The sequence below is a fragment of the Pezoporus wallicus genome, unplaced genomic scaffold (genome assembly GCF_028554395.1).
Source record: "Pezoporus wallicus isolate ANWC-B61680 ecotype Strahan unplaced genomic scaffold, APGP_CSIRO_Pwel_v1 contig_12293, whole genome shotgun sequence".
NCBI classification, from domain to species: domain Eukaryota; kingdom Metazoa; phylum Chordata; class Aves; order Psittaciformes; family Psittacidae; genus Pezoporus; species Pezoporus wallicus.
Window position 1 is genome coordinate 79,113 of NW_026635930.1, and position 19,498 is coordinate 98,610.

Genomic DNA, 19,498 nt, shown 5'->3' on the forward strand with positions numbered 1-19,498 from the left:
TTATACTAGATGAAAGTCGTAACTCAAAGCTCCCTCAATTTCTGTTTGCACCAGTCTTTGATAAAGACTTTTCCCATATGGGAGCAAGCTCAAAATGCAAAGTATTAACACAAAGCATCCCATTTTGCCAGTGTACATTGATATATGCTGTGACTGTAGCACTTCCCACTCTTCAGGAGAAATTCTCATTGTCATGAAAACCTCCTGTGACAACACAACATGGAAGTACGTATTGGGTTTGTCTTCATTGTCCTCCTTTCCAGAGGAAATTCTCAAGTCCTAGTAGAGACATCAGAGATCAACTGACACAATTTAACATGCCTGTTGCATGTGGATCAATTGCTTTCTTCAGTAATCAAAACATTACACAATGTTAGCATAGACTGAAATAAATCGTACATTGATGCTCTGGGGCCATCAAACTTACCTAACTCCACTTTTTACACCAGCCAAATACATAGGTCAGTTTATTATTAGAAACACTGGAAAACCATCCTGTAGGTCAGAGTTCTCCTGTTTCTCATGTGTGTAGAGTGTGTCAGCAAAGCACAGCAAAGCAAAATGTGACACTTTGCCAAAGGAAGAACAAGAACAGTTCAACTTAAAGTAGTTAAAGTAGTCAAAGCAGAATGCTGTAGGACTGGCGTTGCAATGCTAGCACCAAACTGATCAGATGAACTGCTGTAAAACAGCCAAGACCAGCTCATCATAGATGAAGCAGCTCCAAATGATGCAAGAACTTCAAAGAACAAAGACAAGATTTCTGGCTGGGATTGCAGGGTGAGGTTGAAGAGGCTATGCAAGTAGCTGGACAAGATACAATAGGGAATGACCCTGAAAAGTGGCTAGGGGTCTGTATGGAACACATTGGTAACAGATGCAGTAAAATACTGTGACAGAGAGGGGGATAAAAAAGCCACAAAGTGCTTGGATCACTAAGTATTATTAGGCCAACATTCCATGTGTTACATTCAAATTTTGGTCTGGTTATTTTACAATGAGGATAGAAAAAACAGAAGTAGGGGGAGAGGCCACCTTGCCTGCTGGAAAATGGTTAAATTCCTCATCACACAGTTAAGCTCTTGGGAGACTAATTACAGACAATGATACTCTTACACCTGAGCTACACCTGAGATCTGCCTTAAAACATAAATACACACAGGTTTTAGAATGGTATCTGACTAGCTATGAGCATTACTTATGAGCATTACATATTGAACCTATTAAGAGCATGATTCTGGAAATCTTAAATCCATTCATTTCAGTTAGTCCATCAAAACCAATCTGTCCTTTCCTTCTAGACATGAATGTGGCAAAGGAAATCTTAGTTCTCAGATGAAATTACATTTACAGGTTAAACTGTTCTGCCCAGCAGTGAATATTTTTCTATATACTAGGAAAAAAAACCTCGTATTTGAGACAAGTGCTCAGTTATCACTACACCTTTCTGATACACGTTGAAAGAAGTTGTCTGCAAACACACATTTTACTCATTCATGCAGTTGTAAGAATAAAACACTCAAACAAGAACTTACCAAAGGTTTTTTACAGGGACATTTTTGTTAAAAGAGTGTGTTAAAAGGAATAGGAAGTAAATCAGATGCTGTAAACTTGATGCCTGAATTGAAAGAAAAACTTAATTATGAATTTAAAGTGACAGTAATTGTGCAAGCAGCATTAAACACTTGACTGAGAATGGGGTGCAAGAAAATCTTTTTAGTGAGAGAGTTTTTAAAGATGCTGTATTTCATTAAAGTAATCCATCAGAATATTTAGATCCTTTTCTTCTAATCCCTCCCAAGTTCAAGTTTTGCATTCAACTTTCCCATACAGAAACAGAGCATCTTTAAAGAGAGAAATCAGCATTAGCTTACTTTTCCGAAAATTCACGTTCAAAATGATGCATGCTCTATTGAAGACAGCAGAAAAAGAGAGAGGACACAAGTTAATCACCTGGTTCCCATGTCAAAGTGAGAAATACAGATACTGACAGCTGCAAAGTTAGTACAAAAAAAAAAGTACGTTCTTATTCATTAACAACTATGAGGATTACAGATTGATTACTAAATGGTACATATGCAGTAATGATTCTGAATAACCAACCATAATTTTCCGTGCTGAAAGCTTTGTTATACTTGATGAACAAACACAACACACATGCTTTCAGTTGTACGTGCGGTAATTCCAGCTTTACAGGAATTTACAGTGCATTTAAGAGAGATTTAGCAAGAAATCTGCTGGCAGATAAGCCACAGAAGACAAAATCCATTCAGTTCAAGGAACTTCCTGTTGTATTAACACCTGTATTTACACTTATGCTGCATGGGTTACAGACACTCAGGAAGAGCATGTACTAAAGAACTCAAATCGTCTTACGTTAATGTGAAGGGCAGAAAAGATGCACCCTATGGGTGTATATGAATATACGTCAGACTGAAGGACTCAGAACAAGTGGCACAGGAAAAAATACCTAAGTACAAGTCTTTCACTTTACTCCCAAAGGGAAGCCCAGGGAAGCAAAAATGGCACCCTCCAAACTTTTCTCTGTTGTAAGAGAGCTCACTGGTCTCTTATGGGCTCATTGGATTTAGAGGAGATGCACTGAAGTTTTAAATAACCCACACCACAGTGCTTTGCATCCCTTCTGATCCCAGCCACAGCTCACAGCCACAACGGAAAATAACCAATTTTCAAGGAAGCAAAGAATTCTGCAAGTGGAGAAAAAAACAATCAACATTCAAGGGAGAATGTCAGAAACATGGGATGTTTCATGTACCCAACAGTACATGGCATTTTATCTGCAAGATGCTTTGAGATGCCATGATTCTAACACAACCACAAAGCCAGACTGAAAGCCTTATTCCCCTTTTGAGAGTCATCACACCACAAGCAAGTTTAGAGGTAAATATCCTTAGTAAGAACACGGAAACTGGAAGAGATACAAGCAATAGACACATCACTTGCTACAAAGAAAGTCCTACCATCAGGCGAGTGTGCCTTTCAAGTCAGTAACAGCATACTTGCTTAGACTAGCTAAAACTACAACATTCCCAGTGACAAAAATGAGTCACACTAGCTTTTCTCTCAGAACTAGTATCTAAAGTTTCTTCTAAGAATTCTACTCACAAACCCATGCCTGAAATTGTAACACTTGCCCTTACACCCAGTCAAAAAAATCAAAGCCATCAGCACATTAAAGCACCTTCAGATCTGAGCGAAGGCCACATGCACCATGTCAAACAGAGCTGGTCACCACAGATCACCATGACTTTGAACAACAGAGCTAAATTTTGAGCACAAAGTTGAGCCATTTTTTAGTCACTTGAGCCATATCTCACATAAACCTGCACCACACGCTCACAACTTGAAAAAGCTTTTAACCAAATTCCAACAGGTTCAGGTTAGAACATAACTAAAAGGTTGGTTTATTGCAGGAAATTTTCTAAGCATCTGTCCATTTTGGAGGCAGGAGGTTTTCTTTTGCATTTTCAGCTACTTTCCTTATTAAAGCACACAGAACTTGAAATAAACCCTCCAGTCAAGAGGCAGGACACGCAGAGAATAGCACTGTTATTGTACAACACAATAACTGTAATTATCTTGTTTAGACTAACGAGAAGAAGTCAGTTCATAAAACCTACACTTCAGCATACCCTCAGCATGAAGGAGAAATGACTCATCTGCATTTCAGCATGACTGATTTGAATTACATCACACAGGCTGCAGTGTCCTTTGAAAGACCATCCACAGCAAACACAAATTTGATTGCAGCACTTTAGTTAAGGAGTTGTGCTGTTCTTGGAAGTAGAAATCCTATGGCATGAGTTAGATGAGGGCAATGCTATGGACTGCTTCCCTTCTAGAAATGTATTCCATTCACACATTTTGCTGTTACTGTTTGCCAGTGCTCCTCTTCTAGCTTTTCAGACTGAAGCACATGCACTGTCACTCCATATTCAGATTTGTAATCAGTTTTTCATGAGCATTTATACTGCCCACTCAAGCAGATTCTTCGCCACTTCCCACCGCTTGTCCTAAACATGAGCAAAACTGTCTGCACAGCTACCCAGCAAACTGGAAAACAGAACTGGCCACAAATAATAAAGATGTTATTTTTAACCCAAATCAGTCTTTAACTTCTTTCTACCAGTTGTACTGGTGTTATCAATGGGCTGCAGCAAAAATGTGAGATTTATGCAGCCTAAGCCACTGAATTTGTCACACCCAAAAATCCTAAAACTACATGACAGCAGTAGAGATGTAAAGAGACAATACACAGAAAGAAGGGATTAACAAACAGTATTTCAGAGGCAACAGAGCATTAACATCAGAACAAATGCATACTGCAACAGGAGGCCCAGAAAGGACTGGAAAGTGGCAATGTCAGTAGGCCTTGTGTAATAGAGACTTACACTCTGTGGGTTAAATCGTACCATGTATATCTCAAGAAAGGTCATTCAAGGAAAAGTAACAGAATTAAAAGGCTCTCTGTGGCCCTCAAAAGAGGAAACACGCCCACGCTCTAGCTGACATAAGATAAATGTCATCTCTGTATTCCATCTTTGAAAACCACCATCCCTCAATCAACCATCCTTGGAAGTAACACCCACAGATGAGGGGCAGGGGGCAAATAGAAAACCAAAAAGAGAGACTGTAATGAGTCTTGACCTTACCTGCTGTGGAGGGCGGAGTGGGGGATGATGGAGATGTTAATGGGGAACTCGCCCCAGAGCCTGCTAAATAAAACAACAGTAACTAAAGCTGTGCCATTAAAATTCAACAGTCAGCAAGGCACATTGTTGGAAACAGGCCAGTTTTATTGAGGGAAGATCCAGTCCTGCTTCCAATGAAATCTTGGGAAGGATCCCCATTCAAAGGAACCGTATCACTCAGACCCAATCTGAACACAGAGGCTTTACAATACACGCTACCAAAGGAGGTCCAAACACATAGAAGCATACTTAATAGTACTCCTCAATGGGAAATATCTCTTTTCTGTCGTTTAGGCTGTTGGATTTCAGTGTTCAAATTCTATTCTCCTTAAGAGCTGTGCCACTGCATGGATGGCAGCCCATTTCTCCTTCTAAGAGATGATTTTCAGTCAGTTGTTGCACTCCGCAACTTACTCTGGTAACTGACTTTTGAACAGTAGGCTGCTTTGGACACTTTTTAGCCAAGTCAGTGTTCAGTAGTACTGACCATTCCTTTTAAAGGAAGACCTGTCAAAGGCTCTGCTGTTTTAGAATGGGGCGCTGAAGCAGCAATTGAACAGATAATTTTCTTATTCATCTTAACACCTTATTACAGAATTATAGCATGGTTTGAGTTGGAAATACAGTTTATCCCCAAAGGCTGCATTATTAAATGGTCCAAATACTGGATCTTATTATTATTACACTCAAATATCAAACAGAACTTACAGACTGATCTTTTTTTTGAGGTACAAGGCACAGAACAGAAGATACATTGCTTGAAATTAGGCAGCTAAAAAGTCTAACACTGACAATATATTAATAATAGATAATAGTTTTATAATAGATAAATCATCAATTTATCTATTATTAAACACCCAAATGAGTGGTATCAGGCTTTGGTAGTCCAATATTAATGTGTGAACTGATGGTGACCCTGGATCTTTTAAGCCAGAAAAACGACAGCAACAACAAACACATTGCCATAGCTGTGTAGAAGCAAGCTCTTCTCTCTGTAGTTACCTGAGTTATTTGAGTTGCTGTATTTTGCTGAGTGTTCTTCCCCACTTTCATAGGCAGAGCGTTTTGACTTCTTCAAAATGGAGCAGAAGAAACAGAAGATTGCAATGAATAAATTGCTTTCCATAAGATTGAGCAGACACACAGATTTGTAATAGGCATCCACTGTATCACACAAGGTTTACTAATGGCCGACATATCTCTACCCATCCCCAACACATGCTCCCATGCAACAATAAAGCTGTTCTGCACTTAAATATCTCCAGGCAAGCAACCAGGCAATCCAGTGCCCTCTGACCACAAAGGAGAGGCAGAAAACTGATCCACCAAAAAGGAAGGGAAACACAGGCAGCGTGCTGCAGGAGCAGACTGAAAAGGCTCCAATATCCTCACTGGCAGCAGGAAGCAGCACGTTATTGTTCTTCACTAAACTGATTTCATACAGCCACTTCAAATAGATTAAATCAATACACAAGTCAGCTACTATTGTACCTTAGACTTCTTAAGTCCACTGCCTAGCTACAGAAGTGAAAAGAATCAGGAAGTAACACAGAAAAACACAGGACACAACAGAGCAGCATACCAGTGGTTATGCTTGCTAAACATTAAATGTATATATATTCACATCTTTTTCTGTGTGAGAAACCTAATTAAATATTGCTTACTTTCCGCGCTAAGATCTTCCTTTTCTTTTTTTCTTCTTCAGAGCCATGATGAGATTGAGCTCTCGTCAGCCTTCTGTGCTGGTGAAACTTCAAAATGAAGGGCAAACCAGGAAAACACTGTGTTAAGATCTTAAATGTTCTCAAACAAGGCACATGTTTGGAGCACAAAAAAACACCCTGCAGCCACTCTGCATATTTAGTTCTTTTTTCATTGTTAGTTTTTTATCTTTACTGTTGCTGGTAGAGGATGAAGCCTCACACTTAAGTTAAAATGATCCCTTAACTTAGGAGGCATTGTCTGTAAAGCTGCATCGCTTAAAACAGTGAAATGCCACACAGTCAACAGCTGTTCTACACCTCCTGATACTGCATTTTTGGGAAAGCCAATCTGTCACTGAAAGCTTTTATTACTCAAAATCACTTCTGAGTAAAATCTCACTTTCCCTGTGTAAAAGCGGTAAGAGGAAATGGAATGTATGTAGGAAATAAAGAAATGCAGACGTTACCAATTTCTGCTCTTCTGTTAGTCGCTTTTCTATACATTCCTTGGAAGTTTTCAATGCTTCTTTTAGCTTAGTAGGGACCTAATGCAGAATGGGGAAAAAAAAGTCACAGCATAAAACATTATGCCCCAACTTCTGACACTATTCCCTTACTGAAGGGGAAAAGAAGACTCTAGACACATGTTTTCCACTCCAAATCTAGCTATATATCTAACTGCAGGGACAAAGAAACAACAAATCATTGAAGGGATACTGTGATGGCAGGGACAGCTACCTATTTACAGACAGGATATCCCCAACCTGACAGAGGGGAGACTGAGATGAGCTCTTAGGCAAAAGTTCTTCCCTGTGAGGGTGCTGAGGCACTGGCACAGGATGCCTAGAGAAGCTGTGGCTGCCTCATCCCTGGCAGTGTTCAAGGCCAGGGTGGACACAGGGCTTGGAGCAAGCTGCTCTAGTGGAAGGTGTCCCTGCCTGTGCCAGGGGGTTGGAACTGGATGAGCTTTAAAGTCTCTTCCAACCCAAACAAGTCTGGAATTCTATTATTCTTTTTTGATACTCCAGTCACATCTTCAAAATGCCGTGAGGCTGCCAACACAAGACACACAGCACATGCCCTCCAGGACAAGTGCACTGGGAATGCTCCAGCACAGAAAATGCACTTGAACACTCTTGGGCCACACCATGCCCCTCTTCTAAGGGGTCAAATAATGTTCTTGGGCACAATTCAGCCAAGGAATCCAAATACTGATGGCATTCACCACAAAGCCAGCTCTCCTCTATCCTATCTGTCAATTAACGTGCAGCTACCCACAGCCTGGCAGTTCCACAAACATCAGTAAGTCAATGTTCATCTTTACCTTAAACTGCGGTTTCTCAGAGTTTGTTAGCAGGACATCACTGAATAATCTGTAAGGAGATGAAAAAGAAAAAAAAATTAGAAAAAAGGAATATTATTCCTAAGAAAGAGGCAGAACAACAGCAAGAATACTACTGGTACTATTCGCTTAACTCCCTCTTTCTCCTTTTTCTTCTCTGTCCTCATCCCCAGGTCACTGCTGGGTTTGTTTTGTTTGGGGTTTTTTTTTTGTTTTCCCACAGGTTTTTATGTACTGCTTTTTATTTTCCAAGCACTGCTGTAAAATAAGCATCATCCAACCCTCAGAATGTAGCCACTACTGATGGCAGAGTAAGCAAGACTGTGTATAATAGTCTAAAAGCTGATAGAACTGGTACAATTATCAATGGCAGAAAAGGGTTTCCCCAAAATAGAATGCCTCTTCCTTAAAATATATGGATTCTATAATGACAAAAGATTGATTGGGACTTCATTTTAAATTTCACCTAAAGAAAATAATTGCTCTTTTAAAGAAAACTCTGTTAGCATGCTTACCATTTTAGCATTAACAAGAACCACGTGAAAGACCAATGAGCGAACGTAACATTCTTGCCTGTACTTTGGCAAAGCAACTAAAGCAAGTATTCTGATTCTCCCCTGTATGGTATCAGCAGGAACACCAGAAATGATTAATCCTTCTCCATCCAAAACAACGACACTAGAGGGCAATGGTAGTCTGAAAATAAACTGGTTAGTCCAGATACTTTGCCCTGGAGAACATACTAGAAAACTGTCCCAGCAAGAGATCTCAAGCCTGGCTCTGAGGTAACTGTTTCAGGATCTTTTGCTGCTGTTCACTATGGAAAATTATCACAGGCCTAGCCTAGAGAAAACAAATTCAAGTCTAGAATCAAGATTATAAGAGTAGTATTCCATTAAAAACTCAGAAATAAAGCTGATTTTAAATGACTTTTGAAAACTACCACCAGAGTTCACCCTTGTTTACAGGTCATTTTTCTGACCCTTACATATACTTGCAAAATTAATCAAAGCACATAGTTTATATGGTTATAATAAATAGCAAAGCTTAACAAATATTTAAATTACTTTATTTATTTTAAATTACATCAATTGCATTGCACATGTATGTAGAGCACTTTCGTGAAAGGTACTGGTATGAAAGGAATGTAGTATGATATCCTACATATCAGATACAGCTGGGCATGGAGTATTCAACATCTTTTAAAACCTGCATATTCCAGTATTCACAGAGTTTTCTCATACTATTCCTTGTCTGCTTACATTCTTCTCTATACCTCCCAGCTCATTTAAGGGCAGAGGAAGGCAGGAGCAGAAAAAACTGAGATAAGCCTGCACTCTTCCCAACCAGGAAATATGAATGCTCTAAACGTACTGCTCTAAATGTACTGCAATCTGTACACTATGTGTACACACAGTACATAGATTTAGGTATGGGCAATCTGTCCTTTATTAAGGTCATGACTCTGGCACCTTATATTAAGAAAATATAAAAGAAGCTCCCCACCAGGAACTAGTTCTATGCTCAGCATGCTGGTGACATGTTGCAGCACAGTGACAGCAGACAGTTGTGTCCTAATTGCAGGCAGGGTGGCGCTGCAGTCAGGTATGATCTCCAGCATAGGCATGCACTGATACTGCTCCCTCTCTGCATCCTAGTCTTGCCCCATACCTGCTCTTACTACTTCACTGCATCACCAGGACTGCCTGCAAGGACACTTACTCTGTCTGTACTTCAGAGAACCCCTAAGCCAGTCCTGCAAGACACCAGCCAGAAATTCCACACAACATTTCATACCCAAACTCAGTCTAAATATCACTGCTGAACAAAGCAAGGGATCTATTTTGCTAGTCATAAGTAAACTGATAGCAAAATCTACTGAAGTAGGTCTGAAGGGGACATGCAAAAAGACTCCTTACTCTAAATGCTTTAAAAATATCTGTACATGACCTTAATCGCACTTGCACTGCTTTAATAGCTGCATCAATTTAAACCACAGCACCATGCTAAATAAAGTGCGTTCACAACAGCTCCAGCACACCAAGAGACAATGAAATGTTAAATGAGCATTGATCACATTCAGAAGGGATGGGTTCTACAAAGCCTATCACTTTTAAAGCTTCATTTGGGAGTCACCATACAATGCTCAGGATAAGGAAGACATCTTTTCAAAAAGGAGCAAGAGCAAGAAACTTCCTCCTAATACAATTTAAAACATTGCTACGAGCATAAAACAAGTCAAACAAGACTTACGGCATCTGTAAGAGCCGTGAGACAGTTGGCATGCCATTCTTCATAGCTTCACAGGTCAGAATGGATTCCAACACAGACACTACCAAAGAAAGAATAAGAATTAACACATTTTTGCACAGCAGGATAGCAAATGATTTAGAATAAACATCTGGCACTGCTGTGAGATGTTCCCCTAAGTAATGCAACAACTGAGCAGTGATGAAGCTCTGTGCCATGTGGTTTCTATTGTAATGTTACTATTACACATAGAAACTTCTCAAGAATGTTATACATGAGGCAAGAGAATCCAGACATCTAATTACTTACTACAACTGCTTTATTACTCAGTTTAAATATATATATATATATTTATATGCTACATATATTTCAGGATGAACACACCAGTTTTACAAATTAATAATTCTTTCTGGTCACATGCTGTAAAGATCTTAGGCTGCTATTTCACAGCATTTCATCTTAGGTAAAAGGTAAGAGTAGCCAGGAAGCTGAGACTGACATGTTCTCATCTGTATACTAACCAACAAACACTGATGGTGCAGGAGGGAAGCTCTCTACTGGAATCATATCCGGGGGTCTTCCGTATGTCATTTCAAACAGTAAGTGTCCAAAGCAATGTACATCAACACCTTCTAAAGTCTGCAGAGGAACAAAGTAACACAATTTGCTAGAACTAATCAGATTTTCACAACTGGTTTGAAAACATGCATTGATAACCCATTAAAGAAAAAGAGTTCTCTTGCATTTGAAGATAGAAAAGAGGAACCATTATGAGAGTTCCTCACCACAACCACTTCCCTGCATTACTTTAGCTCAAATGAAGTCTTCAAACCTCAAGCTAAAGCAGCTCTTGCTGATTCTCTGTATGTGATGATACAAATGGGTAGTAGTGTAGTCATGTTCTGTAAAAATGTGTAAAGTAATAAACTCTTTTAATTCACAGCATTTTAGAAGCCATACATTGACAGGAAACACAACCAAGCATGTTTTCCCAGCTAAGTCAAACTGCAAAGAATGAGATTCATAGTAAGACTAGCTGTCACTTTACAGGGAGGTGGATAAAAAGACAGCAAAAATGCATACCAAACCAATCTAGGAGAGCCTCTTTCACTCCTCCTTAGGTTTGCCCAAGCTGTACATACATGCTAAGCTCCCAGACAGAATATCTCTGAGATTTCTGAATCACATTTAAAGAGAAATGGCTCCTCTTCCTAGAAAAGCACTAACAGATTTGGACTGACATGAACTTTTGACCATTTCTTTGATAACACAGTAAAACTTGTTTAGCAAGGTCATCAAGCAGCTGTCTCATGATGCTGTATGGAATTTATTACAATGAGCACTTGAAGGCATCCTTGAAGACAGGATGCTGGATAAAATATTGTATTGCTGCAAAAGAGTAAAATTTGGGGTTCTGGTTTTGTAGGAAGGTAACATTTTGCTTTGCAAGCCTGCAGTTAAAGAGATGTGTGGTACACAGTATACACATTCATATGAAATACAAGATCAGGATGGAAAGAGATCTTAAAACAACAGCAGTTTACCTCTATTTCTGCCAGCCTTGTTGTCACAAAACCACTCACCTGCACTCCCCTTCTACCTGCTTACCTTTGGCCTCGGCATACTCCAGTGTGCTGCAACAAAACTTCTGTACAGCCAGTGATATGGAGGAAGCAGAAAATGGATTTGATGGAGAAAAAGCTCAGATTAAAGAAAGGGGGTTGAGAGAGGGTTTTTTTTTTTTCATTCTAATCAGTTCTCCACAAACAGAAGTTGAGGATAAAGGGATGCATAAGAGTCAGCTAAATTCACTGATGGAATCTTACATTAATTTTCCGAAACTGTGAAAAGTATGATCGATAAAATGATGGAAGTCCCAACAAGGAATTTTCTAGATCCAGCAGTTTGCAAGTATCCCCATCCAACATCACATTGGCAGAGTGAAGATGGCCATAAGGAAATCCTTTCTCATGCAAGAATTTTAATACCTGAAAAACCCCAATGCAGAAGCATTGTCACAAGATGCTCTGATGATTTTAGATCTTACATACTCCAATACAAAAAGCAGATACATAATAAATGAGGCTCCTATTGGAAATGATTGCTCAACTTGATCTTCCATCTGCATCATCTTCAGCTGACTATTCATTTCCATTTCAGTGGTAACAATTCTCATAACACAAACATTTGATGCTGATCCTCAAAGCAAGCTTATAGACACCTCCCAAAGAGATCTGGAAACTAAAGTTCACAATTCTACTGAATATTACAGCTGTAATAAAAGAAATAAAAACCCCAACACACTAATGACATTGAATTTATGGCACATGCTCTGCAGGTTATGAATTACTTCTTTCCCCTTCTTCCACGAGGAAAAATCCACATTATCACCTCTCTCCCACTTAAGCTCCACATGTACCACCTGCCTTTGGGGGGGGGGGGGGGGGGGGGGGGGAGTGTCAGAAATCACCTCACACATAGCTATCTAAATTCAACTCCCAGCAGCTAATCTCAATTTACATTTAGCTTTGAAGTCTGCTGCTGAAATAATGCTTTTGTGCTCAGGTTTGTCTGCTTTTTCTAGTTAAACCAGTTGACCTCAAAAAACAACTTTATGAAGGCTGGTAAAAAAAAGCAACAAAATACCTCTAGGATTTGCCTTCCATATGTTTTTATCTGCTGAAGTTCAAGACCTTGAATTTTTTTAGGATTGCAATACTTCTTCAGGAATGGGTCTTTTGGCTTTGCCTTTAAAAGAAACACACATATCAAGTATCATGCCCAGAAAAGCCAGTAATTGTCTTAGTTTGCTTAGCAATAGATGGTAAACAGTTGCTTAACAGAATGACAGTGGTCATTCCAGCAAACATTCTACCCTTTGAGCTGGGGACTGGGGGGAGACATTACCTTATAAATAAGGTCCTTTAGTGTCCCTTTTTCACTGAATGGTCTAATAACGAGAGCTGAAGATTCATTGGCAATGGCAAAAGTGACTTTGTAAATATAGGGATGCTACCAAAAGAAAAAACTGTAGGTAAGTTTTAGATGACACATTCTGTAGTTCATTTTCACTTCACAAGTAAGAAAATATCTGCCTGAATTGTATATTTAAAGCAATAAAATGGATTCTGTCAGTGATATTTGCTCAAGTTATTTAATCTGAACCTGGAGTAAATGCAAAGAAAACTTCACAATGACTTTGTTCAAATTCCACATAAATTAAAACATACAAACAAAATATCCGCTATGTTTTTTACCAAAATAGACTGGCAGTTTAGACGAATGAAGAATCCAGCACTTTCCATGAGCAGGTTTACTGCAGATTTAAGTCATGGTAAGCTAATAAAATCATTCAGTTTTATACAACTATGGCTCATAAGGAAACTCAGCACTAACAGCTGTCAGAAAAGTTTTGTCGTAACAACTTCCTGCAATTTTGTGAAACCAAATGAGACAGCACAGCTGGAAATAAATTATACATGCAATACATACATCAACTGAAATTACGAGTTAGGAAAAGAGCCTTTGTACATGTCTTATTTTAAAGCATCAGTTTCAGTCTGGTTTGGTGGTTGAGAAGCCTAGTTACAGCCTCTTCTGTTGAGGACTGCAGAGAGCTTTTCCACCCTTTTCAGCTGGTCTCTCACATGCTTAACATCCTTAAAGAGAAATTCTTTCTGGAGTTAAATACCAGTTTTTCAGAGATGCCTATTGGATTTATAATGCGGCATTGCACCAGAGCCTAAATTGCACAGCCCCTATGGTACCTCTACTAAGATACTCCTGTATTAAGTTCAAAGAGCTGAAGAAATAGCAACACTTTTTCCACTGCCTTATCCACTGCTGCCTGAGAGTACCCCCAGCCCAAGGGTTAGCAATTACAGTTAGACACTTAAAAGTGTTGAGGAGCTGGAATAAAAGCTCATCATTTCACAGTACTGCACAAGAATAAAAAAATACAATTAAACCACAACTCTGAATCTCCTGCAGGATTATTATCCTGTAGGATTATTAACTGTGCTGAGAACATGTTACCTCATACTGTGTGGGCAATGTAATTGAAAGGTTCATACATCTTTAAATGAAAGCAACTCTAAAATTACAAACTGTCTGCAAAGCTACACGTGTTTTTGCAAGATTAGTCCTTGACAAGAACTTCTGTGCTGGCGCAATTTAAACATCTCCAAGTCATACTCACAGAACAGGAAGAAAGTAGTTTCACAGCATACTGTAAGTCTTTGTCAGACAAGTATTTATCAGGGCCAAGATCAGCCTGGAAATAAATAGGAAAAGAAAGGTGTATCATAATAGATGTTGCACTCCATAAAGAAAAAGCTGTCTATATTCTGCTTTCACAAATTAAGACAGCTACTTGAAGGTATATTTTGAAGAGCAAGCAAGGAAATGACACATACAGAATGAAACTTGAAGAGGCTGAACAAGGCCATGGTTTTACAGTAAAAGTGTCTGACCATAAATAAGTATTACTGCCTCCTTCCTCCCCTGTGTCCGACGTGCATTACTACCACTGACTGAACTCTGCCAACCCCAAACTGGGGGACTGTGTGCATTGTGAAGTGCTAAGGCTTAAACTCCCACCTTCTTCCTCTTCAGCAAAAACAACTTTCCTCCTACTGCAGGCTTTAGTGCCATCCGCTCTCCAGTGAAGTCTCACAAACAGCTATGCCCATATAATTAAGACAGCGGCACATTTCAGCACAGGAGCATAAGCAAGCATTCAGTAACAACACTGTTTGGTGTTACTACATGTCTACCTTAAAAGGAGAAATTCATGCTTCTCTCACCTGTTAGTTTCTCAGTACAACTAAAGATCCAAGTAAGAAAACTCACCACTTAAAAGGGGATCACCTTGTTCTTTTCAGCAAGCAAATTTATACTACAATCAATCAACAGCTACATCATTACAACTACAGAAACCTGAGGTGCAGGAATGGAAACAAATGACCAGGCACAGAAACCTGCAAACTAGATTTGCCACTAGAGGAAAGACAAACAAGAAGTTCCCACACCACACATCTACCTAAGGGTTTTTAAGGCTCTTTCAAAGCCTGATCTCTTAGGTCTATCTCTCTGTCACTCACACATGGTAGTTAATATACATGAAATAAGACAGGTTCATTATGAAACAGTTGAGTATGTGATGAAAGCATATATACCCAGCTTAACACTAGCCGCTCCTTTGGTTGATTCTTAATCTTCATTAAGAAATACTTCTTACGTATTCTCCAACCTACAAAAAAATAGAAGTCAGCAGCAGCTTTAAACACCACTAAATCACACAGCTTACAGGCAGGACAAGGTCTGTAAGCAATGATGGTATTGTAATCTTAGGACAATTTGCATAGTTGAAAAAAAGAATCAGACAAGTTTTCATGCATACATGGTCTTCTTACCTATGTCTTTCAATGGTTCTACCACTTCCCACTTTGGTTCTGATCGGAAGAACATTGAGACATGCTGTAAGGCAATTTCTGGAAAGAAAAAAGGGAAGAAGGAAAAATAAAATTCAAGAGACTATATACTGTAATTATGCACATACTAGGTAAGGCTCAATGCCAGAAGGAAGCCTGCAGGAATTAGGACTGAAAGTCAGCAAAATCACTTCAAAAGGAAATCAGATACAACCACAGTTAAAAGGCATTTGCATTTTTAACCTGATAACTCAAATCCAGTTAGAAGACAGAGAAAGCATTGCCTTTGGAAAACTTAGCTGACCAGCCTGCATTCTACCTGTACCAGATCTACAATTCCAAGTCTAAATCCAATGCTCACACCTAAGATTTCCCACAGTAGGTGTACTCTACATTCATCATGAAATGTTTCTGTTATAACTGTAAAAGTACTGCCTTTTACATCTCTTTAATGTGCTTCTACATTGCTATTACTACATCTAAACTGTGTAAACTAATCAGTTCTGTTCCAGTATGTGTTATTCTGCCCTCTTCTGTGCAGGCAAAGGTATTTTGCTAGCTATTGTGATCCTACTTGGTGGGCGGGGGAGGACACTCCTGTGGTTACTGAATTGTTCCACAGCTGAGAAAACAACTGGTTTATTCCTGAAGCAATTTGAGGGGAGATATCAGTGAAAAGTGGTGACAACAGGGGGAGAAAGGGAATCACTCCAACAAGGAGTTTTCCCTAACATGGCTTATCTTGGCATAGAAACACAGCAAGAAGGTAAGGATGCCCTTATCTTTCTGCACTGCATCTTCTCTCTCTAAAAATATGCTAGGAAAAAGAATGGTGCAATAAATATCAGCTCACTGCTCCAGCATTTAAGAAATTACAAATTGATGGTGTCTCCAAATACCATAGGCAATGACTTGCTTGCTACTACCTTCCCAGCAACTTGCTGCAAAAGTAATCTTGATGAAAGTGCTCAGTTAACACAGAAGTCAGTGTCTCCTAGAGGATTTAACTTGCCTGTTCAGCATTAGCCAAACAAACTGCATCCTTAAAGAGTTACTAATAATTTACAACTCCTCCACAGCTTATCATAAACATCCAGGAAATGTTCTTTGCACTTTGAAGCCAAAGGCACAACAATGTTACATAAAGCGAGAGCAAAGACAAGTGAAAAGGAAACAGCAAGTTCCTGCTTCAGTAGGCTCTGCTTTTATGAAAACAAGCTTTGCATTTTGCAAAGAGTCAGTTTGACCATGCACTAAATCTGCAGAGTGGGTTTCATCACCAAGAGGAAGTTATTTTCAGTCTAGAGGACAAATACTTAACAATTTCCAATGAGTGAAGCTGAAGGCAGACAAATTCAAAGAAGCATTTAAGCATTAACTGATCCCTGCAGTATCATTTTAAGGGATGCAGTGATTTTCCAGTATTTGGATGGAGAGTGTAACTTATTTGAGCCTTGAAAAATTACTCAACCTAGCTCAAACAGTTAGTCTCACAACCCAAAGTGATAGACAAGGTGACCACAATTGTTCCTGTTGATGTGAAAAATCTCAGAACCATGACAAAAGCAGGATTCAGTGTTCAGACAACCTGTTTTAACAGAACAAACTGAACTCTATTTTACACTCTGGTAGGCAAATAATTTCCCAACACCAACACTCCCTCCCCATTTATCACAACCTGTGCCACTCTCACCACCCCCCCTGCTCCATGTGCTGCTTATATAGATGTTGACCCTCGTCACTGCTTTGTAAAATAAGCCAAATATTTAGATTTGACAATCACAGCATGATTCATGCACAGAGTTGAAGAAACATGATCATAAATAATTATATGCACAGCATGATCATTTTGAAGGTTGTTCCCCATCCACCCCCAATACTTCAGTGTAAATCCTTGCCAGCATTAATAAATATATACATACACGCTGAAGTGAAACTGTAATGCAGCTTTGCAACCCCTTACTTCACTTACCAGTGTAGTTTACAGAATAGCTGTTTGGGTCCAAGAACTTTTTTACCACTTCACAGTTGGACAGGATGTGATGGGTAGTAATTACATCAAGATAGGCCTGGAGTCCCTTCTGTCTTTCAGCTATGAATTCACGCTCCATATTTCCAATCAATTTTTTTGGAGGAAGAGGTAGACTTAGAGTTGAGATCTTGAAAAGGGAAGAAAAATTACTAACCTTGCTTCAAAATGCCTCAGGGATATGAACTAGCAACCCAGAAAGTAAGACTCTCAGCAGCAAGATAACTATGGGATAACTCCTTTTGTACTGTGTACATACAAGCTTTTATGTTTTTTTTCTAAGCACTGTTAGCAGAGTGAGCTAGTCAGACAACAGCTCACATCCCACCAGGAGAAGATTACTAAGTGGAACACCACTGATAATGTGAGAAGATGAATTTTTGCTAGTGAGTCATGGATTCAAATCACTACACAAAACTTTCAGATGCTAAATGGCCCTAATTTTCAGCTAAATCCTTTCTATGACATATCTCTGCCACAGCACAAAAACAATTCACACCTCACCATTTTCTCCAGATAAGATTTATGCTTTCTTATTTCATCAAGTGAAGATTAGTAACTTTCCATTGTCTCTACTGCCTTTATAGGTAATTTAAAGCCTTTACTGCCAGCATTTTAAGTCTGTCATTTCAAATATGGTGCAACTTTCCCATTTTCTCTTTTGAATTTGCTGCTCTACACCTTTCAACCAGCTTTGCATCTTTCGACCCAGAAATTCCTGAAACCCACCTGTGGATGTACACTACTTGGTTTCTGTTGATAGAAGTGATCCAAAACTTCAGATAAAAATCAGAGAGATACTTTGAAATGGGATGATGAAAAAATGCACAAAAACTTCAAGCCTTATGTAAGTCACATCAAAGAGCTGGTCTTTAGTGTTTATATCCAATTATATCATGTGAATTGCCAGAATACGTTTTGCATGTTGTTAACACATCGTTGTCCTGCAGATCAAAGCACCTGCCTTGACTATGCTGAGCCTCCATGGGAGTTATCTCTAAGAAATATGTATTGCAGGAATCCATTACACCAGATGCAGTAACCTCATTTCTAAAGCAAACAGTTCACCAGGGAGAAGACAGGGACTTTTGGTGCTCAAACAACTTCCATTTTAACCAGTGAAAGAAGTGAAGGATTAGTTCAAACTGGGGCAGAAGTAGCAGTCCCTTGACTTTTCTGTCTCCTTTTGAACACACTTGTCCTCCCACTAACTTTAGCACTTCTCCAGTTTTTGACTGCAAATCATGGGCTGGAGAAGAACCATAACTATGTCGGAATTACAGAAGATGTTAATGAAAATCATACTATCCACTGAGCAGATTTTAATGCTCTTTCACACCCAAGGGGAAAACAAAAAGACAAATCCAGGAGTAAACCCAAAAGCAACAATATACCACTTACTGCCAGTAATTCACCACATTGGTTTTAAGACCAGAGGCATACACAACTTTAATTTGGCAAACTAGTTTTACTTCAATTCAAAACCAAGCTTTTAAACAAAACCTAAATCCATTTCTTGTATTGCTCACTGGAAAAGCATGTCAAATCCTAATCATCTTCACCCTCTTGACCTGACAGCTAGCTGACATCGGAGAAAAAAGCACCATCGGAGAGAAAAGGACTCTAGTTCAGACGTTTTACTTCAATAAACCACACATCTGCTACTCTTTCAGCAGAAAGTAACATGCACCCCCAGGTTTTTGTTGCAATCTGCCAAAGCACACAGCACAGCGTCTACCACAGAACACCACCTCACGGAAGCTCTGACCTTGCAAAGACCCCGCATGCCTTCAAACACGAGCTGTACTTCCCTTTGGCCCCAGCTCAGTGCTGGAGCCAGGATGGGCTTCACCACAGAAGAACCTAGGAATTAATGTCTGCTCAGGAATGTCTGCTCAAAAGCTGCAATAAAATGCTTCACAAAAGCCACATATCTTGCTGTGAATACTGTACTAGTAGTTCATTTGATAAAACAGAAGAGCAGCCAAAGATCTTCACATATCTGTCTCATAAGTGAAGAGGAAGAAATG

The 19,498-nt window shown here is 39.3% G+C and overlaps 1 protein-coding gene across 6 annotated transcripts in view; it reads right to left on the reverse strand.

Annotated features, from left to right (window-relative positions):
- PXK (PX domain containing serine/threonine kinase like) overlaps positions 1–19,498 on the reverse strand; it is a 37,535-nt gene that overhangs the window by 2,458 nt on the left and 15,579 nt on the right. The window contains exons 4-19 of one of the 6 annotated variants that reach the window (XM_057398668.1): positions 17,412–17,598; positions 15,422–15,499; positions 15,185–15,258; positions 14,206–14,280; positions 12,915–13,019; positions 12,654–12,755; positions 11,834–11,995; positions 10,529–10,646; positions 10,011–10,089; positions 7,740–7,788; positions 6,883–6,960; positions 6,377–6,463; positions 5,715–5,784; positions 4,674–4,733; positions 1,875–1,909; positions 1,536–1,618 (exon numbers count right to left, since the gene is read on the reverse strand). In XM_057398668.1, coding sequence (XP_057254651.1) covers positions 1,893–1,909; positions 4,674–4,733; positions 5,715–5,784; positions 6,377–6,463; positions 6,883–6,960; positions 7,740–7,788; positions 10,011–10,089; positions 10,529–10,646; positions 11,834–11,995; positions 12,654–12,755; positions 12,915–13,019; positions 14,206–14,280; positions 15,185–15,258; positions 15,422–15,499; positions 17,412–17,598 — 1,341 coding nt within the window. In that variant the 3' untranslated portion in view covers positions 1,536–1,618; positions 1,875–1,892. Of the gene's footprint in view, positions 1–1,535; positions 1,619–1,874; positions 1,910–4,673; positions 4,737–5,714; positions 5,785–6,376; positions 6,464–6,882; positions 6,961–7,739; positions 7,789–10,010; positions 10,090–10,528; positions 10,647–11,833; positions 11,996–12,653; positions 12,756–12,914; positions 13,020–14,205; positions 14,281–15,184; positions 15,259–15,421; positions 15,500–17,411; positions 17,599–19,498 lie in introns of those variants that run through there. The other 5 variants (XM_057398667.1, XM_057398666.1, XM_057398665.1 and 2 more) reach the window with 5 other exon arrangements.